Source organism: Magallana gigas, chromosome 2 (assembly GCF_963853765.1).
Source record: "Magallana gigas chromosome 2, xbMagGiga1.1, whole genome shotgun sequence".
Classification (NCBI taxonomy): Eukaryota; Metazoa; Mollusca; class Bivalvia; order Ostreida; family Ostreidae; genus Magallana; species Magallana gigas.
The window spans coordinates 701037-728767 of record NC_088854.1 but is presented as its reverse complement, the minus strand read 5'-3'; the positions used below and the strand labels follow the sequence as shown (position 1 = coordinate 728767).

The following is a 27731-nucleotide window of genomic DNA, read 5'->3' as shown; positions in this document are numbered from 1 at the left end:
ATCAAGACTCACGAGTAAATTCTGACTTGCAATGATGAGCACACATTACTCTTAATACATAACACTTACATATTCAAACAGAAGACATCAAGACTCGCGAGTAAATTCTGACTTGCAATGATGAGCACACATTACTCTTAATACATAACACTTACATATTCAAACAGAACGCCCGGATTACTGTGGCTGAGTTTTAATACTTACATATTCAAACAGAACGCCCGGATTACTGTGGCTGAGTTTTAACACTTACATATTCAAACAGAACGCCCGGATTACTGTGGCTGAGTTTTAACACTTACATATTCAAACAGCACGCCCGGATTACTGTGGCTGAGTTTTAACACTTACATATTCAAACAGCACGCCCGGATTACTGTGGCTGAGTTTTAACACTTACATATTCAAACAGCACGCCCGGATTACTGTGGCTGAGTTTTAACACTTACATATTCAAACAGCACGCCCGGATTACTGTGGCTCAGTTTTAACACTTACATATTCAAACAGCACGCCCGGATTACTGTGGCTGAGTTTTAACACTTACATATTCAAACAGAACGCCCGGATTACTGTGGCTGAGTTTTAACACTTACATATTCAAACAGAACGCCCGGATTACTGTGGCTGAGTTTTAACACTTACATATTCAAACAGAACGCCCGGATTACTGTGGCTGAGTTTTAACACTTACATATTCAAACAGAACGCCCGGATTACTGTGGCTGAGTTTTAACACTTACATATTCAAACAGAACGCCCGGATTACTGTGGCTGAGTTTTAACACTTACATATTCAAACAGCACGCCCGGATTACTGTGGCTGAGTTTTAACACTTACATATTCAAACAGAACGCCCGGATTACTGTGGCTGAGTTTTAACACTTACATATTCAAACAGAACGCCCGGATTACTGTGGCTGAGTTTTAACACTTACATATTCAAACAGAACGCCCGGATTACTGTGGCTGAGTTTTAACACTTACATATTCAAACAGAACGCCCGGATTACTGTGGCTGAGTTTTAACACTTACATATTCAAACAGAACGCCCGGATTACTGTGGCTGAGTTTTAACACTTACATATTCAAACAGAACGCCCGGATTACTGTGGCTGAGTTTTAACACTTACATATTCAAACAGAACGCCCGGATTACTGTGGCTGAGTTTTAACACTTACATATTCAAACAGCACGCCTGGATTACTGTGGCTGAGTTTTAACACTTACATATTCAAACAGCACGCCCGGATTACTGTGGCTGAGTTTTCCCAACTGTCGCCCTGATTGCTTCACATTCTCCTTGGAGATGCGTCTAAAACAGAACAAATTCTCCAAATGAACTTATCTATAAATCATTCATCTCAGAGGGTACATGTGCATTTAACTTTTTATATTCCTTTGACATGGTACTTATAAATAGGATGGTATAGAGTGGTATGTGAGTATGATGCACCTGTACAGTACAGAGAGTGGGAGAAATGAGATGTATCTGTATGACTTGTGTGTTAGGGTAGAATGGGGCAAGCTTAGGGTGGGTAGGGTTAGAAATATAAAAGAATGATATTGTCTTACTTCATAAGGTACCTAGCTCGCTCCAGACAGTCGGCACGGATCCTCACTAGTTTAGGATGCTGGCTGTAGTCATTCTTCCAGTTCCCATACAGTCGATACCTACAAAACATGGAGGCAGTCAAACAAAGGATCACTCACAGTCCAACAACAACACTATAAACATGTCCACAGACTTGTGTGATGGCTGACCTTAGTTCGTAAGGGAAGAGTTTGAGGAAGCTCCACAGCTCCTCCGAGAGGCAACAGTTACCGGGGAGCAGGGACATGCTGGGTAACAGGACCTCATCCAGCATGTTCAGGAAGCCATAGTATGCCACGTCATCCTCGGGAGTTATACCCCCACTCTGTCTCTGGAATACACACAGAAATCATCACTGAACAACTCGTCATGCATGCTCAGAAATCCACTACCAATTCCTTGTTACTTATTTGAATGCTTTACATGTTGATAGACTTAAGAAACCTCCAGTTAAAAAGCATTTTTCAATTCAATTCAATGGTTTATTGACATCACTATGTCGGCACACAGTCAAAATGAAATCAAATGACAGACAAAAGAAAATCATGACATATGACATTTTTAATCAATGTAGTTACATTTTGTTGTAAGGTGACATGGTCACTACATAAAGAGAGTTGCTCACTTCAAAGTGTTTTAATGTACAGATAAAACACTCAGTTACTTAATTTTCTGGAAATGTATCCAAATTCATGCAAGACTTCATAGGGATTTATGGACTGTCCATTATCTGGGGACAATCTTTACCTATATTAGTGTCATTATAATGATGAAGTGTAATTACACATACAGTTGAACTTGGATATATCGAACACTGATATCTCGAACACTGATATCTCGAATACAATGGATATGTCAAAGTGATTTGTAAGTCCCAACTACTTATTTTTTAAGTATTCTACTCTCGATATCTCGAATACTCGGATATTTCGAAGTTTTTAAACAGTCCCATCTAGTTCGAGATAACGAAGTTTCACTGTATTTCTTCAGCCTACACAAATTTTTCGTACAATGATCAGTAAGAGATAGGAGAACACTGCGACCTACCTTGGTCATGAAGCACTTTCCGAGTCGGATGATTTTGACCAGTAGGACAGGATCACAGGAGGTGTAGGGTCCGATGTAACGCATCACTGGGAACACTTCCGAGTGAAGCGAGCGGTAGGAGTCCACCTCCCGGACATTCCTCAACAAGTTCTTGTCTCCAGACAACTTCCCTTTTAGGATCTTTTTTGGCAAGCCTGCGTTACTGTAATAAAGGCAACATTTTTACAAGCAAAATCTCACGATCTTTAAATGGATTTTATGAATGAAATATCTCAGAAAACTGTAACAATTGTAAACACTAATCATTGTGAAGGGCGGGATTCAATGATAAACTAGTGGGTATTGTTTTTTTACAAAAAAAACACATGTCTCCCCTTCTCCCCAAGGATTGTTATATGGGGCAAATTTAACAATTGAAAAAGAATTATGTCAACTATATGTTACCCAGACCCAGACAAAATTTTATTATCTTTTTCTTAATTTGACCTTGAGTAAAACATGGTCAAGGTCATATATAAATCAATAGTACACCTAAGTGTATTATTATTGTTCTTTGTTTAAAGTTTGAAGTCCTTCTGTCAAAGTATATTCAGGAGTTGAACAATGAAGTTTTTTTCTAATTTGACCTTGAAATAAAAATTTTAGGTCAAGGTCAAAATTTTTGGTAAGGTTCAACTAGATTATATACCAACTATCCATGATACAAGGTAAAAGTCTGTATGTTAAAGGAGTCTTGTGTTATGGTCCGGACAATATTTTTTGTGAAAAGCCAGACTTTTAAAAGCAAAATAGGTCAAGATCAAAACTTTTGGTGAGGTGCACTCCTTCTCATTACTATCTACCTATGTTCCAAGTTTGAAGTCTTAATGTCAAAGGGTATTAAAGTTATGATCCAGACAAAATTTTATTATTTTTTTCTTAATTTGACCTTGAGTAAAACAAGGTCAAGGTCAAATATATTTTTCGATAGTACACCTAAGTGTATTATTATTGTTCTTTGTTTAAAGTTTGAAGTCCTTCTGTCAAAGTATATTCAGGAGTTGAACAATGAAGATTTTTCTAATATGACCTTGAAATAAAAATTCTAGGTCAAGGTCAAAATTTTTGGTAAGGTTCAACTAGGTTATATACCATCTATCTATGATACAAGTTAAAAGTCTGTATGTTAAAGGAGTCTTGTGTTATGGTCCGGACAATATTTTTAATTAAAAGCTTGACCTTGAAGAGCAAAATAAGTCAAGGTCAAAAAATTTGGTGGTGTGCACTCCTTCCCAATACCATCTACCTATGTTCCAAGTTTGAAGTCTTAATGTCAAAGGGTATTAATGTTATGACCCAGACAAAATTTTATTATTTTTTTCTTAATTTGACCTTGAGTAAAACAAGGTCAAGGTCAAATATTATTCAATAGTACACCTAAGTGTATTATTAGTGTTCTTTGTTTAAAGTTTGAAGTCCTTCTGTCAAAGTATATTCAGAAGTTGAACAATGAAGTTTTTTCTAATATGACCTTGAAATACAAATTCTAGGTCGAGTCAAAAATGTTGGTAAGGTTCAACTAGGTTATATACCATATATCTATTATACAAGTTAAAAGTCTGTATGTTAAAGGAGTCTTGTGTTATGGTCCGAACAATATTTTTTATGAAAAGCTTGACCTTGAAGAACAAAATAGGTCAAGGTCAAAACGTTTGGTGGCGTGCACTCCTTCTCAATACTATCTACCTATGTTCCAAGTTTGAACTCTTAATGTCAAAGGGTATTTAAGTTACGGCCTGGACAAATTTGGATGAAGAAGAAGAAGAAGAAGAAGAAGAATAAGAATAAGAAAGTCGACAAAAACAATATGTCTCCCCTTTGAAAGGGGAGACATAATAACAAGCAAAAGTCTGTAGAGTGTCATCTATTTTAATGATTGTCATCAGAAATTGAAGATATTCAGTGGTGTATCAAAGAATTTGCTACATTTGGTAAAAATCGATCCTTAACAAGGACATGAACCCACAACCTTTGGTATTTCTTCCACTAGTAATTTTGATGAACATTGACTTTTTAACCAAATGATAGGATAGGTCCAGAAGAAAGTCTTACTTTTTATAGAGTGTGTCCATCATACAATGAACCATGGCACACAGTCCAGTGGCGATAGGCTTGTGAACGGTGCCAAAGAACTCGGGGAGCTTGTCCAGGATCTCCTTTGCTCTGTCCCATACCCCAAGGCTGAGCAAGGCTTCACACAATCCAAGCTTCTGATTGGTCACATACTGAACAACAACAAAAATCTTTTAAAAAATGTGGTCTTCTTGATATATACCTTATATACAATATATATAAATACACATATTGTGTAAGTATGTCTTAGTTAACTTACCAAGTCGATCTTGACCACCTCTGGCTCTTTGACTTCCTCTGATTTCTCGGCCAGATTGACAACGCTGAGTTTACGGACGTACGCCTTGGCCTCGTCAGCCTCCTTCTGGTGATACTCCTTGATTTTGGCGTCCGCAGGGAGAAGCTGAAATGTCAGAGGGCAAGGTCATCAAGTTACAATCTGAGCAAGATAATTGGATAATGAGCCCAATAAGGATGCATGTTGTTAGACATCGGTTTTCATTTAGTGAAAGCACAAAGGCTGCATATGTAAATGTTTGCATTAAAAAAATACAGTTTTATCCAGATACATTAATAGCCTAAAGGAATATACTTACATGTGGATAGAGAGTTTCCAGATCAATCAAATTGTGTTGCAGCAACAAAGCAGCTACCTTGTATAAACTGGTGGGAGTTTCTTCATCCTAAGCAACACAAACACATACAGACAATAACAATAGTTCCCAACAATAGAAGTTTCCCTTTCTTCATTTTGTTTTAGTTTTCCCTAACAAATACAACCAAAGTTTAATAAACCTCCTTTTTAGTCATTAATACATGGTCAGTGGTTGTACAACTTTTGTCCCCACCTAGAGTTCCCATGAAATACCAACCTGAAAAAAGCGGAACTTGAATCCCAGGATGTGACAGAGAGTCTTGCGTTCCGTCACGTACTCCTTGAACAGCGGGACGTAAAAGTTCTCTAGGTGAGGCCGGCACTCGAACGATTCCAGCAAAACGTCCAACACTCGGTTAGGATCCAAGTCAAAGCAACCTGTAACAGTCAAATAGTCCATCAGTACAGAACTCTGTCAATATATATATATGGATTATATTATACAAATATTGACTGGGGTTGAGGGCAACATTGATTATATTAGCCCCCGAGGGACGAAATATTGCCCGACGCGAAGCGGAGGGCAATACTTTCGTCCCAAGGGGGCTAATATAATCAATGTTGCCCGAAAACACAGTCAACATTTGTTTTGTTATATGAAGAAACAAACCAAAATTTAAGAAATTAATTGAAAACAGATCGCCGTAATTTTCTCAGCTCAACAAAGAATTCACGAATTCAATTTTGTGCAAAGTTCATTTCCAAAATATCGTCAGCATCAAACGGTCACTTGTGATATTCCGCCGACCGTAAGAATTATCAGACAGGTGTTCTACCTGATTTTACTTCACAGTAATTCGCAAATCCTTATATCCGTTATGATAGCAAACCGTTGCATTGCGCGTTCGTTGTTTACTTGCCTTGACTGACTGTCTATTATGACGTCACATTGTTTTGGAGTCGCGAAGAATTATTTACGTCACCGTTTACGAATCAACAAATCAGAGGCGATTATTTGAAATAGAGGGAATGTTCTCTAGATATTATTCCTAGCCGGTCAATATCTAAAAAATATTGACCGGTCAATATTTTTCGGACGAGCTGATATTACAATTATTGACTATTCGTCTATATAGAGTTATATAGTGAGAATATACTACTGAATATAACAAATGTATATATTTCACTGAGATAACCCTAACCTTTACCCGGCTACTACAGAATGCTGGAAAGAACTTAAAGAATAGACCAACAAGTAAAATGAAATAATTATTTCATTGAACATTCAAACGGATAGAATACCATATATTCGGTATTTTTCCATGTCACAAAATTTGTGAAAATGTGTAGCATTCTTAATTTGCGTCAGTCATTTTTTGCAATTTTAATTGTCTTATAGAAAATGATACAGGATATAATTTCTGCGTATTTAATATTTTGCGATTTCAAAGAGGTCGTGATAATTAGATCATCGTGAAAATTACTGGATATACGGTAAATAAGATGATATGATACATGTACTTGTGTACATTTTTAGTCCTGTGTGTATGTAACAAACATGGAATATTTATATCATATACCAATCAGAGACTTGAGATTTTCCACACTCTGATCCACTGTAATTTTCTCTGTAATTTCCTGATTCAGCTCTGCTATTAATTTAGCATATCCTTCACTCTCTTCTCTCAACAAATTAAATTTCTTCTGCTTGTAACTGGAAAACAAATAAATCTACTTAAGGATTGCATCACTCATAAAAAATTATGATAATTATCTTTGTTAAAATCTGTGAATACTGTATACAGGGAATTATTCATTCCCGTTTTATTTTCGCCCTTTCACCCTTGTTGTTCGCAAGCGGATTTAAGACTGGGCGTATTCCAATGTCTTAAATTATCTCTCTTTAAACACAAATCAGTCTGAATGAATTCAAAACGGGACAAAACCACCTGCAAGGGGAGAATAGCGAAAATAACACAGGGCGAAAATAACCTTGCAAACGGAATACCATTGACATCAATTCATTCAAGAGATTGCATGGCTGTGTCAACAGGGTCAATTTTCTTCTCTATTAACTACTCTCATCAAACCATAGTTAATATATATGTTATGATGTGCTTACTGAGCTAAAATGTCAGAATGGTTGCGATTACTTTATCTTTCCATAAATATTAGATCTTGTAGCTACTCACTAGAGCTTTGTCTTTGTTTTGACATATTTCTGGTTGAACTGACTCTTTGATGCCAGCAAACCAAGGCTTTCTAGAGTTTCCAAATCCAGTCTCTCTTTCAGTAGTGATGATGCCACAAATTTCTGAAATAGATCAAAGATCAACTCTTGAGACAGTTTAACCATCATAAGAAGCAAGAATTTACTCCCTAATCTTGATTTCATTACCAACTTACCTCACATCCAGAAACAAGGGAGATGAATTTGTCCCTTTGATTTGTATCCTCTAAAACAGACAGCTCAATATCTGGATAAAATAAACACAATTTCTAGGTGATTAGCAATATTCAGTAACATTGCAGACAATTTTGTCCTTAAGAAAATGTAGAATGATTTTCAACTACTTGTAAGTTTATTATCTGGCTCCATACCTAGAATGGAAAACACGTCTGCAATGGCCACTGGTAGTTCTTTCACATTTTCCTAAAAGAGAGCATGACATTTAGAAAATAACCCATAGTTTTGGCCTTATGTAAGTGAATCAGTTGTTGTCTCATTGCTATGTTACATGTACAATCCAATAAATATGATCGCATACAATTATGATACAATGGATACACAATACTTTAAACTACTAACTAAATGCAATATATTATCCCTGTAAAATGGCAATTAGCATTCCCCTTTTTTTATTTATGATTTTAAAATCATCACTTTACTGACAATTGTCGACTACATAATATTATTACAAAAGGTTGCTCACTATGGCAGAATGCAAGATCTCAGTACTAGTATAAGATAAATAAAGATTTCACAGTACCCTTATTGAATATTCTCTCCAACCCTAAATATTGCAAAATAACTTCACTCACGCATAGATCCTCCAGAACGTTGATTGCAGACTCGACCTTCATCTGGCCATTTACAACTCTCCATGACAACTCAAACAGGGCATTCTTCATCACTTTGGATTCCCTGCCCAGGAAATTCTTCTCCTTTATCACACTCCATTGTTTGATACTGAAAAAAAAAAATGTTTTCATTTAATAAGCAAGTGTACTACAGGATTCATTCATTAATAATGTTTATGTCTAAAATATTGCCTGTATATTCTTAAACCTCTTCAAGGGGTTTATAAATAAGCTCCAAACATACTCAATGAGTTTAACTTACTTTTAGTCAACTCTTCTAATACTTCTACTAAAAGATGAAAGATTAATTTCCTATCTAACTAAAGCAAATTCAAATGACACAAGTGAAATATTTTAGCAGGGACATTAAATAATAAAATATAAGGCACTGTTACCTCGTTAACACAATTCTCTATAATATTGGGTTATCTGTATCATAAGAGAGGCGAATGAAACATTGAGTCCTCTGATGATTAATATCCTACCCCTACAAAACCTAGTGAATTTTTTACACCATGCCTGCATGTGAAACAGTCTAACAATAATCATGCGACGTTGACAAACTTTATCCAAGATATCAAATGCTGCATAAGTAGGCCTACCCCTATATTTCTAACCAAAAGAAAGTTAATTTTCACTCATTTTAACCTTTAATCCCTTGTGCAGAAAAATTCCATCATCTTAACCTGACCAAGGCAAGTACTCTGACAAGTGTAGTATACATAAATAAAAACAAATTACGCGCCAATATAATATGTTTATAATGATTGACCTCATGTACCATTCCATGGTGTGAGCGAAATAAACTGAATTGAATTGAATTGCAAAAGAGCAGTACCGCAGTTACCGTGAAGGGGTTAATTTTAGCATGCAGGGTTCATGCCAGAGCACTTGCCCATGTGATAAAGAAGATGAGCTTTACTTTTCTTTTTTTGGTATAATCTACAAAATATTGGCCAGTGCTCAGCTCAACCTGGTAAAATGCATCATGTGGTCAAAGCTGGATCAATTAACCCCGCATCTATTTTCACGAACGAAAAATTTATCTTTGAGTCGAATGCCATTCAGTTTAAAATCAATCAAATCCAGTTGGAAAGTGTCACCAAACCAAGACGATCGGCACTGTTGAGCACCAGCACATGAAACAAAACATTACTTTTTATAAACCGGAACTGTGATAATTTCCAATGAAATCAAGTGAAACCTATCACGGCTACGAATAGTAAACTCATTCGCTAAATGTTAAATTGCAGAAATTAATTACAATTCTGCTTTCCCTGCTTTTTCCCATAGCTTCACGCCGTCGGTTCCTCTGCTCATCGCCGCCATTTCTCCTTCGCCGAATTGACGTCATAAACTCTCTAAATCATTAGGAAATTTATTTTTGCACATATTCTCATATTTTGTCAATAAACTAGAGAATAAAAAGATAGGGCCTAAATTGTAGCAGTGAATTTTAAATATATAAACTTTTCTCGCTTAGATCAAGGAGATGCAAACTTTAGTTTTGCATTGAGATTATAAAAAATGGCTGCGCCCATGGTTGTTTTCCTAGCATGAAATGATGAATGATGAAACGTAAGACGTAACCTGTGAAATCTAACTGTTGGCTTAACGAGAAACCATGTCAGCTCAATCAACAGTATCCAAATTATCCAAGTCAGATCGTAAACTTCAGAAAAAGATCGCCAAATCACAGAGAACGTTATTAAAACACGAGGGAATCGAAACGTCAGAAAAGACAACCAAGGTATGAATCACAATTGGAGGTTTTGTACAAAAAAAAAAACATTAACAAAAAACAAAAAAACACACAAAAAAAACTGAACTTACCTATAAATTTTAAACACCTTACGGACACACATTTAAGTAAAAAATAGATGTGCAATCTTACTTAGCTTTCTTTATTTCAGATTTTATGTGTGAACAATGCAGGGCTGGATGTTGGAGTGTCCTATGATGAGGTCCATGAGGTGTTTAATCCTTTTGGGAAAGTGGACGAAATAATCATGCTTCCTATGAAACCTTATGCTTTTGTCTGTTACCAAGACTTAGATTCAGCAGAGAGAGCCATGAATCAACTCAATGGTACGAGTCTCCCAGAGACCTCCAGCAGGAAGCAAAGTGCCACACTCTACATCTTCTTTGTCTCTAAAGGTATCAATATCTCCTTTACATTTAAAAATGATGTGTGACTGATTTTTAATTTATGAGAAATATTGTATTTGCTTATGTAAATTGTAAAGGCAAATAACCATTTCTTGTTCTTTTCTCACTTGAGAATTGAGATACAAATGTATTGAATCTACCTTATTTTTTGGTCAATGAAAGAAATACAGAATTCTGAACCCTCTCTCATGGAATTGTTTCTGTAGTTCCAGTGGGACTCTCTCCATCACCCGACCTTCCCCCGGGGCTGGTCGTCCTGACAGACTTTGTGACAGAGGAGGAGGAGAGGGGGTTCCTGTCTGCTGTGGACTGGGGATCCTCTCCAGGGGGTGAGTATCACTATATGCTAGACACCAGAATATCACCCAATATAATGCTACACACCAGAATATTAAAAACTGTTCTGAAAGCATACTTGGTTTATATAGATATCTTTGTCATACTGTTGATTCCTTATAAATTTAATGGGAGCTATAAATTTAATGGGAGCATATCATTTTGTGATTTTGCTGTTTTTGAATCAAATTGCTAAAATAAAAATTTGTGAGTGCCAAAAATTATTTTGTTGTAATTTCATATAGTTTTACACTGTCTGAAAAAAGCAGAATTAATCAAGACATCTTCAAGAGTGTGTTTAAATTCTCACCATCTGCAATGAATAGTTGCTGAGAAAAATGCTACAGAAATATGTTACAGACACACAAGGGTAAAACAGTATACCCCCTCTCTTTGGAGGGGGGATATAAAAATTGTCAAAGGATGCTCTTCATTATCTTATGCAGAGAGTACCTCCTCACATTTTGTCAGGAATTTATATTATTATTCACTTCTATACATGTTTGTTTGCAGAAAGAAGGGAGTTAAAACACAGACAGGTCAAGCATTTTGGTTTTGAGTTTAAGTATGGAATCAATGATGTAGATGCAGATGACCCTCTTCCCCAGGGAATTCCTCCGGTCTGCTCTAACTTCCTCCAGAGGGCACTGGCTACAGGTCATGTAACCCACTACCCTGATCAGCTGACAGTCAACCAATACCAGCCAGGTCAAGGTAGGAAGTGTTTATATGTGTGTAAATATATAGTCTCTGGTCTTTCATTAGAAAGTGATCAAGATGGAGTCAATACATGGAAGTATGAAAAATCCTGAGAAGTGGAAAATATTTCCTCAATATTTTCTCATCACTTAGTCAAATAAAACAGACAATTTCTCACTATACTGCTAGTAGTTTTAAATTTATTTAAAATTTCTACCATCCAAGTACATGATGATAAATTTTAAGTTGGTTAAGTTTAAACATTATACATAAAATGCAAATAGCTAAAGGATCTGCAGCTGAACTTTTATTGACTGAATTTGATTGTAAGATATTTTGTTGTAGGTATTCCCTCTCATATTGACACTGGTCCTGCTTTTGAAGATGGTATCATGTCTCTAAGCTTAGGATCTCAGGTATCACATATTTACTGTGAAAAATCAAGCTACACTTATTAACTTAGGAAGTGTTTTAATTACCAGTAGTATCCATCTGCTCAGCACTCACTCGGTTAATGAACAATATGAATAATCCACTTAAGGAAGGAGTCTTTTCTGGTTTTCGACTTGTCAAACGTAAATTTGATTAATTGTTCATTAAATCAAGATGAAAGGAAATTAAAATAGTATATTTTTCTTTCTTTTTTACTATCATACAACTTGGCATAGAAAAATGTAATCAATGTTTAGAATGGAACAAGGACTATATTTTTGGCGTAACATTGGCGTAGGAAAATATCACATGTTGCGCAATTCAGAATTGCTGCAGATTATATATATATAATGAGTCTGTTTTAGCATTTTAAAAACAATAACAATAATGTTGGATTTTTTTTTTACTAATGTGAATTAATAATATGATACTTGGGTTTCAGAATATGTTTTTAAAATATGATTTGCCTATCAAATAACATTTTTATAAGCTTTTCAAAGCGCCCATTCTATACATTGATTTTTGTGAAAAAATCACTAAAATCAGTTTTTCTCTCTTATGAAATGGTCAATAAATTAGCTTTTCTGTCAATTTATATCTTTATATAAAGTCTTCATAATACATAAAAATTAGAAATAATTTATTATTGGAAGCATAAAAAAATAATCAAAATTTCTTCAAAATTTAAGAAAATTAGAGGAAATGCGGGCTAAGCAATATCAATTTTAGTATAAATATTTATTCCAATTTAGTAGTATAAGCTGATAGACACTCTTATGGACTATGATTTCATTGAAGATTTGAATCTTCAAATCTTAAACAAATGTCTACAGAACTATAAAGAGCTACACTTATTTTTATCATTCTTTACGTTGAGGAAAAAGGTAGTGACCTTGACCTGACCTTATCCGAAAACAAAAAGGTCAAATTTAATTAAACTGATAGAATCATTAAGTAATATGATCCGTTTTACTGTGTCAAAATTTCATGCATTTCTTATTATAAGAAGTATGTTTGATAATGAAAAGACTCCTTCCTTAAATTCCATAATTGGATTGTGACAGGTTTTGATGGACTTCCATCACCCTGACGGCAGACAGTTGTCAGTTCTACTTCCTCCCAGAAGCCTGCTCATCATGACCGGGGAATCCCGCTATGTCTGGTCACATGGCATCACCCCGAGGAAGTCTGACATTGTCCCATCTGCGGAGGGTAACCTTAATGTGGTTCCTCGGGGCGTGAGGACATCCTTCACCTTCAGAAAGATCATCCTCCCCGCCGAGAGAAAGAGGAGGGAGGCACAGCAAGGGTCAGTGACTTACTTCTATGAGGGTAACATCACTGAACTTTAGAAAGAGTTAGCAAATGCAATATCTCATACCGGTAGTTACCAGGCACCCTGAACTAATTCCTGTGTGAATATCTACACAAGTACAATCTAATAAACTTTATATTATAGATTGTAATCAATCTTAATCACAAAATTTAGTGCCGGTACATGTATCAATAATTGAAAAGAAAGATGGGGGGGGGGGTCAATTTTCCTTAATGCTATTGATCTACATGTCAATCAGATATTTTGTTTGGTCAAATTTGTTCTAGTTTTTTAACCTTTGACTTCTTACAGGTCTGAAAACAGACCCACAATTCCTGTGTCCTCATCAGAGGCAGAGAAGCTGGAGACTCATCATGTTCACCAGGTAAGTTATAATATTCAACTGTAACTTTATATTAGAGGCAGTAGATGATAGGTGTATATATATGTATATCATACTGTGGACTCACCAGGTCCAACAGGGAGGTTTTAATGTTGTAAGTTATAGCTGTGACTTCATAGGAAAGACAGTAGATGATAGGGATCAACCTTCCATAATTTCATAGATACCATACTTCCACCTACTTGGCAACAAATTATCTTACTTATAAACTATGTTATAAAGTATCAGTTATTCTGAATGTACTTAGAAGGTACAAAAATTGAACTATGATGTAAATACATGTACTATAGCAAATCCGGTGTACATACAAAAGTATATTCTGTGTATGTGTACCATAGGTGTATGATGAGTTAGGGGATATAAATGCTGTATGATTTCCTTGAACATTTATATACATGTATATTCTGTTAACCTCTAGGTATATATACTGTTTTGTTTCTTGTAGGTATATGAGGAGATAGCCTCCCACTTCAGTGGCACCAGACACTCTCCCTGGCCCAGAATCAGCGAGTTCCTACTCAAACAGCCCCCCGGGTCATTGATGGCTGATATTGGGTGTGGGAACGGGAAATACCTTGGGATTAACAAATCTCTCTACCAGGTAGTATACACATTGAATTATTCTCCAAATAATCAACACTTACATAAGTCTTTGTACGAGACTGTATGCATATTACATAAATTGTTTTCATCATCAACACTTACACATTTCTACCAGGTAGGTTTTTATGTAAATATACACATTTCATTATCTCTACATTATCATTGCTTACACAAATATCTGTAGCAGTTAGTAAACACATTTGATATACTGGTATGTGGTCTTGCCACTGATGTATTGTCTTATATCTATCTCTCAGCTGACTTTGTTAATTATATCCCTGTCCTTACAGATAGGGTCCGACAGAAGCTTCAAACTGACAGAGATCTGTAGGGAGCGCGGATTCCAGGCATTTGTAGCCGACGTTCTCTCTGTTCCTTTACGATCGGAATCTTTTGATGTCTGCATCTGTATCGCTGTCATTCATCACCTGTCCACAGAGGTATGTCAATTCATCACCTGTCCACAGAGGTATGTCAATGATATAGTGAATATAAGAGAGTCCGTATATTATCATCACAGGGGTTCTTGTATTATGACAAAATTGGTACTTGGTTCGACTTACACTTTACTGAGTATGTCACTGATATAGTATAGGTAAAAGAGAGAGAATGTCAAATGTCTAAACTATCATCAGATGAAATTCTTGTACAAATTGGTACTTATCTTCTACTAATGATAATTAACTTTGATACTTTTCATTGATATCTTGATATAACTCAACAGTTAAATTTATTTGTTGCTTTATTTTCAGGAGAGGCGAATCCATGCAATATCTGAGCTGGTCCGCGTCCTTCGACCCGGGGGTCAGGCTCTTGTTTATGTGTGGGCGATGGAACAGGAAATAAACAAAGTCAAATCAAAGTACCTCAAGGAGAAAGAGTTTGATGGGTTACCAAGTGTCAGAGATGACTCCAACAGCCACGGAAATGGCTGTAAACAGACTGGTGAAGACTCAAAACAACAACACATTAGTGATGATAGCGGTGATGTTTCTAGCAATTCAAAACACCAAGAATGTGATGTAGTCAAAAGTGATAACTCTTGTCAATGGACAGAGAGACAGACCACAGAAATATGTGATGAAAATAGTCATGGAATACAACAGAACAGTGATAGTAAAATAAAAACACAGGCACACTTTGGTGACAACAAACAACTGGATTCCTCGAATCTGCCTAATAAGTCTTCAGAACAATATGGTAAACAACCTAAGGAACTAGTGGTCCACAAGAACCGAACCAACTTCCAGCAGCAGGACCTGTTAGTCCCGTGGCAGCTGAAGGGTGGAGCTAGGAGTGAGGCTGGGGGAGGGGAGCAGGTGTTTCATCGGTTCTACCACGTGTTTCAGCACGGTGAGCTTGAGAGGCTGTGTGGTCATGTTACTGGCTGTCAGGTTGTCAACGGTTACTATGACCAGGGAAATTGGGCAGTTATACTCCAGAAAATGTAGTGATAGCAGACATATTAAATGATAAAAACTTTGTTGTCTTTTCTTATTTATTTGTAGATATGGTACAAAATGAATCCACTATTACCTATTTAAATTAAACGATGATGACTATCTTAGACTCCAAGCATGAAATTTCACAGTTTCATCACTTGGGTAAAATTCAGTAGCTGCAAATCATATTGGCAAGTTTTTTAATAGATACAGAATGTATCAGGTGTTATGATCATGCTAGAACATGTACAAGTGACATTAAGGTCAACCTAAAAATCATGGTCCAAGAAGAAGTTTCATTCGCAGCACAGTTAAGGCTGTCAATAAACTCCGTTCAGACAAAAAGTACGGGAAATGTGCATTATGACATCACTGTATATTACAAACCTCGAAAGTACTTATTAATCTATTTCTTAGCAAAATAAACTTATACTAATCTTTTAATTGAAAACAACAAATGCTATTACTTACAATTTTGATGTCCGTTATATCGTACACACTGAAAAATAAGCGAGAAGTCGTTTTCGCTGTACTACAAAATATGACGTCACATGCTTCAAAATGACGCGTTAAGTTAAGTCATTGAAGGCTATCATGCAGTTTTATAGCAAAGAAAAATAAATGTCATAAATTAACGGAAAATTATAAATGAATATTTCGTTTAACAATATTATTTATAGAATGCTACCTATATAGTCTTATTTTCATATTGTTAAAAGTATGCATCGTATAAAGAGGCAACCTCGGTTTTGTATAAAATATCGTATATCTTAAAGCTGAGTACCTAAATAAATCACTTAATTGCAAGGGCATACACTTACCTGATCCTGACAAACTTTTACATGTGAATTTGAAATATGCTATGTAACTTAAAAACTTCTACGATCTTTGTAAAATCCTACAAATTAATTATTTTTTTAATGAAATTAACCCTGTGACCTTCAAAATTATTCGACATATGCAATATAAATTACGGTTTCTACTAAAAAAATAATCTTATCTTAAAAAGTTTGCACCGTTTTTCGAAATCTACGATATAACATCAAGTTATTTTATAATTCAGTTGTGAATTTTGACATGATTATGCCCTTGCAATATTGAATTTTTTAAATGACCTCAAAACCACAAATACATCTGCTTGTACCATGCGACTGCCATATCACGTGACCACTATGAACATAAAATATTGTACTGTTATATATATATTTGAGAAATATATTGCATTTGAGTGACTGTTATTGATTTTGAAAAGAACATGCCAGATGAACTAAAGTATACGTGTTTTCATCACAAAAATTTGCCGATATTTTTATTGGCCGCCTTAACTGTACTGCGTTTTCAATTACATTTGTATTTTGAGTTTTCCAACTGTCCCAACCATTGCTTTTCTATGAAGTTAAAAACATAATCAGGTCACTTGCAAATGGATGAATTACTGCAGCAGTGGTCCTCAATCTAAAGCAACTCTCAATAGATATCCAGTCTTGTTTTATACCTAGATGCATTACGATCATAGTCTATCGTGCAGTAATACATGTTCCCCACAGTTCTATCACATTTGAAATTTAATATTAACATCAATTTATAAGAACCCAGTTCTCTCTTGAGATGAGATGATGATGATGAGGATGATGATCTCTGACACGGTAGTGTCTTTCTTTGTTGTTCAATGGTGCTTTGTGCTCTTGTTGTAATCCTGACAAAATTCATAACATGCAACAAGTATTCTTGGACATTATTTATTCATTTATCATGCTGTCTAAGCATCATTGTATAAAAATTCATAGATAGAAATATATAAACATAAAAATTCACTAACATTTTTAATCTCAAAATATAAGTTTCAAAACCTAGGAACAACAAACATGTAGACTTTACACCAACAAAATCTGATGCAGAGGTTACTACTGATTTGCATTGTAATGGCTGTAAGTAGATGACATATTCATGTACTGATAGAGCAAGCTTTCAGTCGCAGTTGACTGCACAGGATTGAGGTGAGTAGCATTTGACTGTTTTCTATGTTCCACCACATCAGACCCAGACTGTAGTGCACTGAAGCTAGAAGATGATAGAGAGGGTGGGTAATTTTTATACAGACTCGTTCCTCCCTGGCTCTCTGTTGGGACACTGGGAGCATTCGGTGGACACACACTGGGCTGGGATAGGGGGTTGATTGGTCCGTGCGAGGACACTATATTTGTCTCCAGTGGAGTGTCTTTAGATGAATTCACTGAGTCACTGTTTTCAAGAACCGATCCATGTGAAGCCATAGAGGTAAGTGCTAATGCTGCATGTGCTCTAGAGTCAGTGCTTGTTACCAGTGAAAGCTGTGATACTGCCTGGACATTATTTGTTGTGCTTTCTTGTGTGGTAGCCGTATGGTTTGGGGCTTTTTGTCGCTTTTTTAGTTGAGGTTGCAGCTCCCCACTCAAAACTTGAACAAAGTGGTTTGTTTGCCTGGGTGTATCATTCAAAGTAAAGGACTTCCAGTCTTTGGGGTTCGCTTTGTGCACCATAATCAGGTGGCGGCGTATTATGGATGCATCATTGAAATTCTTGAAGCAAATATTACAGGTGAATGGTTTGTCCCCAGAGTGGACACGTTCATGTCGCAGGAGGGCCTGTCTCTGGGTGAAGCCCTTCCCACACACCTTACAAAGGTGATCCTTGGTCTCCTTGTGGATCTTCAGGTGTGTGCAAAGGGCAGAGGGCTGCTTGAATTGCTTACCACATATTTCACACTTGAAATTTTTATGCTCATCATGCATGTATTTGTGTTCTCGTAGGGATTTTTCATACGGGAAAGAAACTCCACAAACCTCACACACAAAAGGACGCAATCCCATATGTACGTTGGCATGTGTAGTATAAGATTGCTTTTGAGTGAAGCTTTTCCCACACGTAGGACAAATGAAAGACTTTTTAATTCCCATGTGCTCTGATTTGATATGGTATTGCAGCACATATTTAGTGCTGAATTTTTTCCCACATGTTTCACATTCATGTAATGGTTTCACAAAGTCTTCTTGGTGTATCTTTTGATGTTCTTTAAAAGATCTTTCACTCTTGTACAGTTTTCCACATTTTTCACATCTGATACTGATATTATGATGCTTTAAATGCCTTTTCAAATCTCTAAACAAAGAAAAATATGTGTCACAACATTTACACTTCAGGTTTCTCACTGAGTGCATTCTAGCATAGTGCTCAATGGCATTTTGCTTTAATTTTCCTACAAATGCACAGTCTTTAATTTGGCACGGAATGTTTTGGGCTTTAGTATCAGTGTCCCTCAACCACTGTTTTTCCACTTTCTTGTATAACAGATTGTCATTTTTTGTCACATCCATTTCATTTAGACTATCGTATTCCTTGAACTCATTGATTCCATCTCCCTGCACATTAATATGGCCTTGTCTTAAATCACGAATCTTTTCTTCTATCTCGGATTGATTTACATGTTCAGACTCAGTTTGTGTTTGTTTTTTAACAATTTCAGAATCAACTTCTTGTTCTTCTTTCTTTCCTCTTTTACAGATTTTTGTAACCTTTGCTGACAATTTGTTATGGCTATTGTTAGAAGCATAAAATTGTTCTTTAATGGCTTCTCTTTTCTTTGGTCTTTTTTCAGTGACTGCTGATTTTTCACTAGAATTGCCAGATGCATTTTTCACCACTCTTTTCCTCCCAACCCTTTTTAAAGAAGTTCTTAATTTTTTCCTCCCTCCTTCAATGGATTTTGTAGAATTCACACTTTTTTCATTCTTTTCAGTCATTTCAACTGTAATGCTCTGGTCTTTTACTTCCTTCTCACTTAGATAGTCTGTTAGTGAGTCTGTGCTTTTCACTCTTTCACTGTCGTGGTATTGGTATCCCCCTATATCATCGGCATTGATTGACAGCACTACAGGCTCTGGTACTTTTCTACTCGTCTTGCGACGTTTTCTTGCGTGTTCTGTATCTTCGTTTACACCGACATCTTCATCACTTCTACTTTCACTTTCACCTGCTGAATTCAGAGCCGAATTCAGAAAATCTATGGCACCAGCGGTCTTCAACGGAATCACTTCTTCTAACTTTAAGTTCTCTATACAGATGCTAAATTCGTTATCCAGAAGTCTTGCTAAAGCCACATAAGCGCTACACACAGATTGAATATTCCCAACAAGTTCCCAGACGCTTCCAGTCTGTATGAGCATTAGGCCAGTCCTAGACACCAGTTCCTGTACTGTAGCACTCTCACTCAGGCACTCGTCTGTGTTTTGACAAAGTATGTCTTGCAAATCTTGTGTTAATTTTGCGGTAACGCTTGTAAATAACTTCATGTTATTCTTTATTTCATCCAAAGTCAGTTAAAGTGCCCCAAAACCAGTTTTCGTTGTCACAAGCGATTTTTGAAAACAAAATTCTCCATCTTTAATTTTTTAAGGGGATTAAATTTAATATCTAGGTATGACTGACTTATGAACTAAGATATTACGATGTATTAATCCCATTTACTGTACTAAAATAAAGAATTTATAAGCCAAATTTGATCAAAACCAGATGTCACAAACGAGAGTGGTCGTATTTAGGTACAAAAAAATAATCTAAAAGCACCAATATAGGAAGCAAAGTGATGAATATTATAATGCTCAGGGGATAGACTTTACATTTTTTGTCTATAATTTTCTCCCTGTTGGCCGAAGAAAAAAATACAATCCAAAATTTGAGTGTCCCATTTAATGCTGTGAATTACGTTACGATTTTCTTGCATCAATAATGAAATTGTAATAGGCGTTTACCGTGAGGTTAAATGGATAAAACTGATCACAAAGTTACAAAGATATGAAAAAAATTATGACTCACTAACAAAAGATACCATTTTTGAAAAAAGAATAACAAATTTCGAAAAATTTCCATATTTACATTAAATTGTGAATTACGTTACGCAATCTTGCAAACAGTTCCTGAATGCTACAAACTTCAACTATCCAGACTGATGTACACACCGATGCCTATCATTGTTACTACATACAAAATGCTTCTAACTGCCACAGTTTTATTTCGTATTCTGATTAAAAGTCAAGACTGTGAACAACGTTACAGTGAATTACGTTATGACCGATATACTTTATATTGTAAAATAATCCTAAAGGGGGGCAAAATCACCATGAATCTTTATTCATTGACACCGCTTAACATACACGCACTTGTAGAAAGAAAGTTTACATGCGGTAACCATTTTGACTACTACAGTTGTGTACGTAATCATCGGAAGTGTGATTATGCTTATTTGTGACTGAAGAAAACTTTTTGGTTTTTAATGATGTTATTGGAATTTTATATTGAGAATGAAGAATAAAGGTTAAACTTTGATATCATAAATATGAAACATTGATTCGTTTGGTGTTTAAATGAGGTATAAGTCTATATTAGAGTGTAACGTAATTTACAACAGTGTAACGTAATTCACGAACAAACATAACTACTGTTTTAATTTAATATAATGACTAGAATGAAATATGCAAAGCTTTAAAAGAAATCCTGGGAACAAAAAAGACCAAAGGTTAGAGAAAACTATCGCAAAAAAGAGGTTATTATGCTGTTATTTCACGGGGTGGGGGAGGGGGGGGGGGGTTGTGAGTTGTAATAGCCGTGCAGATCATGTTTCTGGGACGCAAGTTTCAAAAACGTCAATTTGGTACCATGTGGCTTGCAAAGAGTGGGTAACTTGTTGTATGAGCTCTGTTCCTTGGCAAGGCAGTGAGGGTAACACCCCTACCAACAGTTTTACAGAAAGCAAGCACTGGAACATATAATTATATTGTTGGTGATTAGGTGAACGCAAGTATCAAGTAGATGCGTGCATGTTGCCACCATGTACGAAGGTTTATAGTACACTGTATGTTGAAATAATTATCGAATAAGACCAGGGATATCATATCACATTTATGATAGGTGGGGAAAAGTCCTTTAAATGCCCGAACAGACAGACAAAACTTGGATTCCTAGTACAGAGAAATAGTGATATTCTTTGCTCTTTGAACGATCCAGTATAGCAGGAAGAGACTAGAAATATGCTTAAATTTTCTGAAATATATGAAGAAAAGTTCAAAGTTTGTGTGATTAACTATTAAAATCCCTTCAATAAGTTAACTTTATTTACTTTTTATTTTTATTTCCATATTGACTCTTACAACTTCGTTTGTGAATTACGTTACGTTGCTTGTTTTATTCTACAGACTTATTTTGAAATATAATTCATTGCCCATTCCCATCAAATTTATATGGACACAAGAAAATATTGCTTTATTATCTGTAAGTAAGTAGTTATTATGTTCTTTAAGAACATGCAGCTTTTGAATTCCCCTGATATTTAACAAGATATGTGAAAAATGCCATAATCTGATTTGAAACAATCATAACACTTTGGAGATATATTTTATCATTTGCATAGGTATTGCAATATATTTTTTTTATTTCCCATAGTTTCATTTGTAAAAATACTGCTGTTTAATCATAAAAAAACGTATTGATTTGCACTTTAAAGAATTAATGTGAATTACGTTACAAAGAAGACCAAAAAAAAAATGTCTCAAAAAAATATTTCCTCTGAGTTTCAACATAACAAAAACTTAAAAATCTCTTCGTAAAAGGTATACAAATGAAAGCAGATGCATAATTCTCTGTTGAATTTAGTATGTAAGTTTTAAAAAAGAATAAATAAAATAAGTTTCTTATAAGACAACATTTTTTTACTTTTTACCTTACAGATACTATGTGGTAAATGGACTATTTTAGAATTGATAGTCAATTTTCCATTGAACTATGGTTTTTAATTGGATAGTTACTCTATCTGCATCAAGTATTATTACTTAAAACACTATTTTGAATGCTACAATAAAAATTTATTTTACATTTTGTATAGTATTCCATGAAGTTACGTAATTCACTTCTAAAATTACACTGGATTTGTTAAATATGTCTGAAAAATATAATATCTGATTTTCCAGAGCTCATATATGTGTTTTCTGGTCATTCAGATATTGCTCTATCCAAATTTATACATTTCTTGCGATATCTGTTCTGAGCCGTTTTTTGAAAATTTTTGGGGCACTTTAACTGACTTTGGATGATTTACAAAATAGTTTACGCCGGAAGTGCAGACGTTATGCAGTAAGCCGTCCAAATTCTTTTCGTGTTGTTATAAGATTGCTGATGATCCACCATAAAACTTTAAAGGATACTTTTCGGCATAACCAATCAACTAATTTTACATAGCTCTTGGTATCTTTATACAAAAAGTGCACCAACTATACCACACTGACAGGCGGATCCAGTCCAAACGAAAAGGGTAGTTTTTAAATTCGAACTTTGGAGAGGGGTGGGGAAAGATCCAAAATATACATTGACGATAAAAAACCCATCTAACTTTCAAAGTTAGTTTCAAAATTAATTTTAAATAAAATCCCTCCAACTTCGTGAAAGAGGATGGGGGAATAAGGTAGAATAAGAGGAGATAGGAATAAGAAATGCCCATTTGGTTTTGTCGTGAAAAACAATTTCAAATTAATTTTTTCCCGACCAAATATACTAGATGATGTTATATTGCAAGTTTACAAAAGCACAATTTTAACTATATTCAGTTTTGAATATTTTAACAAACGACAATAAAAATAAATAAATTCTAAAGTATTGGTGGTATCGAACCCACAACCTAAAAACCCTAGCCCTATAATGTTATATATATATATATATATATATATATATATATATATATATATATATATATATATATATATATATATATATATATATATATATATATATATATATATATATCTCTGGCGCTCTAACCACTGAGCCATTTAAGTCACAACAAACATCAATGTTAAATGCTAAATCCAACTTCAACCACGAATTTACGGACTTGTATTATTTCTCTAAAACGTTCATTTGCTGGGATATAAAATAACATTTTTAAAGTATAGTGAGTCATCTCTCCACGTTTTTGTTGATTGAAATCGGTTTGATTTCCTGTAAACCTTATACAGATTATATGACAAAAATATGGAGCCCAGACCCACTCTATAAAAGAAAAGGCATTGAAGTTCTAAAAATGACACTATTTGGAGGTTTTGACACGCAACGCCAGTTTAAATTAACCTATTATAAATATTTAACATATTTAAAGGTTATAAATCGATGTTATGGTAAATATACATTGTTTTCAATAATTTAGAAAGAAATGATGATATTTGTTCATATTTTAATTTTATAGTATCTTATCTATCCCAATATAGGCAGTTTACACGCCTTATTCACCCATCTTCTTTCAAAAAATAAAAAAATTGTATGGGAGGGGGGGTGAATACCTATTACTTGCTTCGTCCCAGTTCAGAACCAAAAGACTACGCAGTTGGTGTCCATGGCATAGGGCGAAGCAATTTTTTCTGTAGAACGAAACCGTATACAGTACTGATTTTCCTGCGTTCCACAGACAGAAGGCAATAAATTTCACAACATACATTCCCATTATCCAAGAAATGCTTCAAATCAAAATTGGTAACAATTGGCCTTGCAGTTTTAAGAAAAAGTTAAAAATGTAAAACTTTTAACGGACACATCTTGCATAATCATTTGTTGAATTACATACTTACTTATTTACTTATCATCTCCGCACCCCGGAGGACGCACCAGACCGCCATTATGAATCGTAGAACACACACACATTATAAATGTTTTCGGTCGTAAATTTATATATTTACATTTCCATCAGTGCCACTACAGTGTTTCATATACTTTTTTTTTCTTTACTTTGCCCATATGTCCCTTTTAAATACGCATGTGTGTATGTGTAACAATTTCACCTGATTACTTAATAAATGTCTGATTAATGATAATTAGTATTTCAATAATAATCTGAACTTTTCAGACTAAATTGAAAGTATGTACAATTTAAACAAAAATTTGAAAATGCAAACGGGGGGAGGGCTGGATCCGCCGTTCACTTATCTATGTATCAGAACCAGTAACCTATCAGAACAGCCGATTTTAACGTTTCATTTGAAGTGTAACACGAAATAAAACTAAGACAGTTTCCTCATTTAACTAATCTTACAAAACTGAGCCATTCAACGGGGTCGTTATTTTCTTACTTTGGTCATATATACCTGCCGTAGATCCATTTTTTGCGTGTGACAATTTTTTTAAAATGCAGAGTAAACATGCAACCTAGCTTTTTTTTTTTATTTGCGTAAGCAGAGACAAAAATAACATGTTAATTATTTATTCTCTGGCGTAAGTAATGTATTGTGATTTCAAGAAAGTTTTTAATAACAAACAATTCTTGATATCAGTAAATATTTTTCGCGACGTGAAAGTCATCGCGATAAAAACAAGAGGCCCATGGGCCACATCGCTCACCTGAACAGCAGTTCCTTGTAACATTACATTTCGTAGCATATGCTTTTTCTATTTTAAACATTGAACCCCTTTCTGGGGACCCAGTTATGGTCCGAGGTTTATGGTTGGCTTGAACAACATAAACAGTAACATAGGAATGAAAATGTGTAGCACTGCGGTAGGACCGCACGTACACAACCTGAAAAACTGAACGTAGCAGAGTTCCACTTCAAGAGAAATAACTCTCAGACTGTACAGAACATCAAGAATGATAACTCTTGGTTCCACTACATTAGAGTTTACACAATTTGAGGATCCTTGCATAATAATCTCACAAACTGTAGCATTATAGTTCTCGAGAAAAACTTTTTAAAAACATTTTCAATATATCTTTCTATGTTAAACTTTGAACCCCTCTTGGGGCCACAGTATTAGTCCAGGGCTAAAGTTTTAATTATTTTGAATCTACATTATTTAAGGATGCTTGCATAGTTATCTCACAAGCTGAAGCATTATAGTTCCCTAGAAAAAGATTTTTCAACATTTTCCCTCTATATTTCTATGCTAAACTTTGAACACCTCTTGGGGCCCCAGTATTAGATTGAGGTCACAGCTTTTATAATTTCGAATCTACACTATTTGAGGGTGCTTACGTAGTTATCTGACAAATTGATGCATTGTAGTTCTCGAAAAGAAGATTTTTAAACATTTTCCATATATACCGGTACTTCTACATTTAACTTTAAACCCATCTTGGGTCCCTAGTATTAGTCCAGGGGTCACTATTTTAAAACTGTCGAACCTTCATTATCCAAGGTTGTATGCATGATAGTAATCTCACAAATTGAGGCATTGTAGTTCTCGAGAAGAAGATATTTTAACGTTACCTTTATATTTCTATAATAAACTTTGACCCCATCTTGGGGCCCCAGTATTGGTCCGGGGGTCACGATTTTACCAATTAGGAATCTACATGAGCGAAGGCATAGAAATTCCACAAACTAAAACATTGTAGTTCTTGAGAAGAAAATTTTTAAACTTTTCCTTTATGTTTTTTAAAATGTTTAAATTTTGAACCCCTCTTGGTGTCCATCAATTGTCCGGGAGTTACAATTTTTTGAATCTACATTATTTAAGGATGTACATGTATGCATAGTAATATCCCAAACAGTTGCACTATAGTTCTTGAGAAGAAGATTTTAAAACATTTTCCTATATATGTTAAAATCTAAACCCCTACTGGAGCCCCACTTTTTATTCAGGGGTCACGATTTTTACAATCTTCACTATATATACAACCGTTTGTGTATGTATTGGCATTTTTGGTGAAGTGGTTTTTGAGAAGAAAATTTTTAAACATTTTTCATATGTAGTTCTATGTTAAACTTTGAACCCCGCCTGGGGCTGCTGTTTTGATTTGAGGGTCACGATTTCTACAATTTAGAATCTTCATTATACATACAAGCTTTTGTGTAAATATTGGCATTTCTGGTGCAGTGGTTCTTGAGAAGAAGATTTTTTAAACATTTTCCTAAGGTATATCTATGTTAAACTTTGAACCCCGCCTGGGGCCCCAGTTTTGGTCCGAGGGTCACGATTGTTACAATTTAGAATCTTCACTATATATACAAGCTTTTGTGTAAATATTGGCATTTCTGGTGCAGTGGTTCTTGAGAAGAAGATTTTTTAAACATTTTCCTAAGGTATATCTATGTTAAATTTGAACCCCGCCTGGGGCCCCAGTTTTGGTCCGAGGGTCACGATTTTTACAATTTAGAATCTTCACTATGTATACAAGCTTATGTGTAAATATTGGCATTTCTGGTGCAGTGGTTCTTGAGAAGAAGATTTTTAAAACATTTTCCTATGTATTTCTATGTTAAACTTTGAACCCCGCCTGGGGCCCCAGTTTTGGTCCGAGGGTCACGATTTTTACAATTTAGAATCTTCACTATATATACAAGTTTTTGTGTAAATATTGGCATTTCTGGTGCAGTGGTTCTTGAGAAGAAGATTTTTAAAACATTTTCCTATGTATTTCTATGTTAAACTTTGAACCCCGCCTGGGGCCCCAGTTTTGGTCCGAGGGTCACGATTTTTACAATTTAGAATCTTCACTATATATACAAGCTTTTGTGTAAATATTGGCATTTCTGGTGCAGTGGTTCTTGAGAAGAAGATTTTTAAAGACATGCACCCTATACTTACTGTTTCGCAATTATCTCCCTTTTGAAAAGGGCTGTGCCCTTTATTTTTACAATTTATAACCCCCTTTCCATAAGGATGCTTTGTACCAAATTTGGTTAAATTTGGCCCAGTGGTTTTTGAGAAGAAGTTGAAAATGTGAAAAGTTTACAGACGGACGGACAGACAGACAGACGGACGGACGGACGGACGGACGACGGACAACGGGTGATCAGAAAAGCTCACTTGAACCGAAAGGTGAGCTAAAAAAAAACCCTGCGAAATTGAATATTCGAGAAAAAATCACTGTATATATAAAATATGAC

At 35.2% G+C, this 27731-nt stretch overlaps 3 protein-coding genes across 3 annotated transcripts in view; 1 reads left to right on the top strand and 2 right to left on the bottom strand.

The window, feature by feature from the left end:
* The window catches only part of LOC105330153 (THO complex subunit 2), a 32904-nt gene extending 23093 nt beyond the window's left edge, over positions 1-9811 (bottom strand). The window contains exons 1-14 of the mRNA XM_066074397.1: positions 9697-9811; positions 8394-8541; positions 7953-8004; positions 7758-7828; positions 7544-7665; positions 6932-7065; positions 5629-5789; positions 5353-5439; positions 5016-5159; positions 4736-4908; positions 2645-2846; positions 1768-1928; positions 1579-1677; positions 1234-1318 (exon numbers count right to left, since the gene is read on the bottom strand). Coding sequence (XP_065930469.1) covers positions 1234-1318; positions 1579-1677; positions 1768-1928; positions 2645-2846; positions 4736-4908; positions 5016-5159; positions 5353-5439; positions 5629-5789; positions 6932-7065; positions 7544-7665; positions 7758-7828; positions 7953-8004; positions 8394-8541; positions 9697-9761 — 1704 coding nt within the window. The 5' untranslated portion in view covers positions 9762-9811. The remainder of the gene's footprint in view (positions 1-1233; positions 1319-1578; positions 1678-1767; positions 1929-2644; positions 2847-4735; positions 4909-5015; positions 5160-5352; positions 5440-5628; positions 5790-6931; positions 7066-7543; positions 7666-7757; positions 7829-7952; positions 8005-8393; positions 8542-9696) is intronic.
* A 131-nt stretch (positions 9812-9942) lies between these two features.
* On the top strand, positions 9943-15871 carry LOC105318500 (alkylated DNA repair protein alkB homolog 8). The gene is made up of 10 exons (XM_034444441.2): positions 9943-10182; positions 10346-10589; positions 10808-10930; positions 11451-11651; positions 11982-12052; positions 13133-13377; positions 13696-13768; positions 14232-14387; positions 14680-14829; positions 15142-15871. Exons 1-10 carry the CDS (start codon positions 10057-10059, stop codon positions 15838-15840), a joined length of 2088 nt encoding a protein of 695 aa, XP_034300332.2. The 5' UTR covers positions 9943-10056; the 3' UTR covers positions 15841-15871.
* Positions 15872-17566: 1695 nt separating this feature from the next.
* LOC105318396 (zinc finger protein 454) lies at positions 17567-20167 on the bottom strand. The gene has a single exon (XM_011415496.4). The coding sequence runs from the start codon at positions 20157-20159 to the stop codon at positions 17736-17738; it is 2424 nt and encodes an 807-aa protein (XP_011413798.3). The 5' UTR covers positions 20160-20167; the 3' UTR covers positions 17567-17735.
* Positions 20168-27731: the final 7564 nt, after the last annotated feature.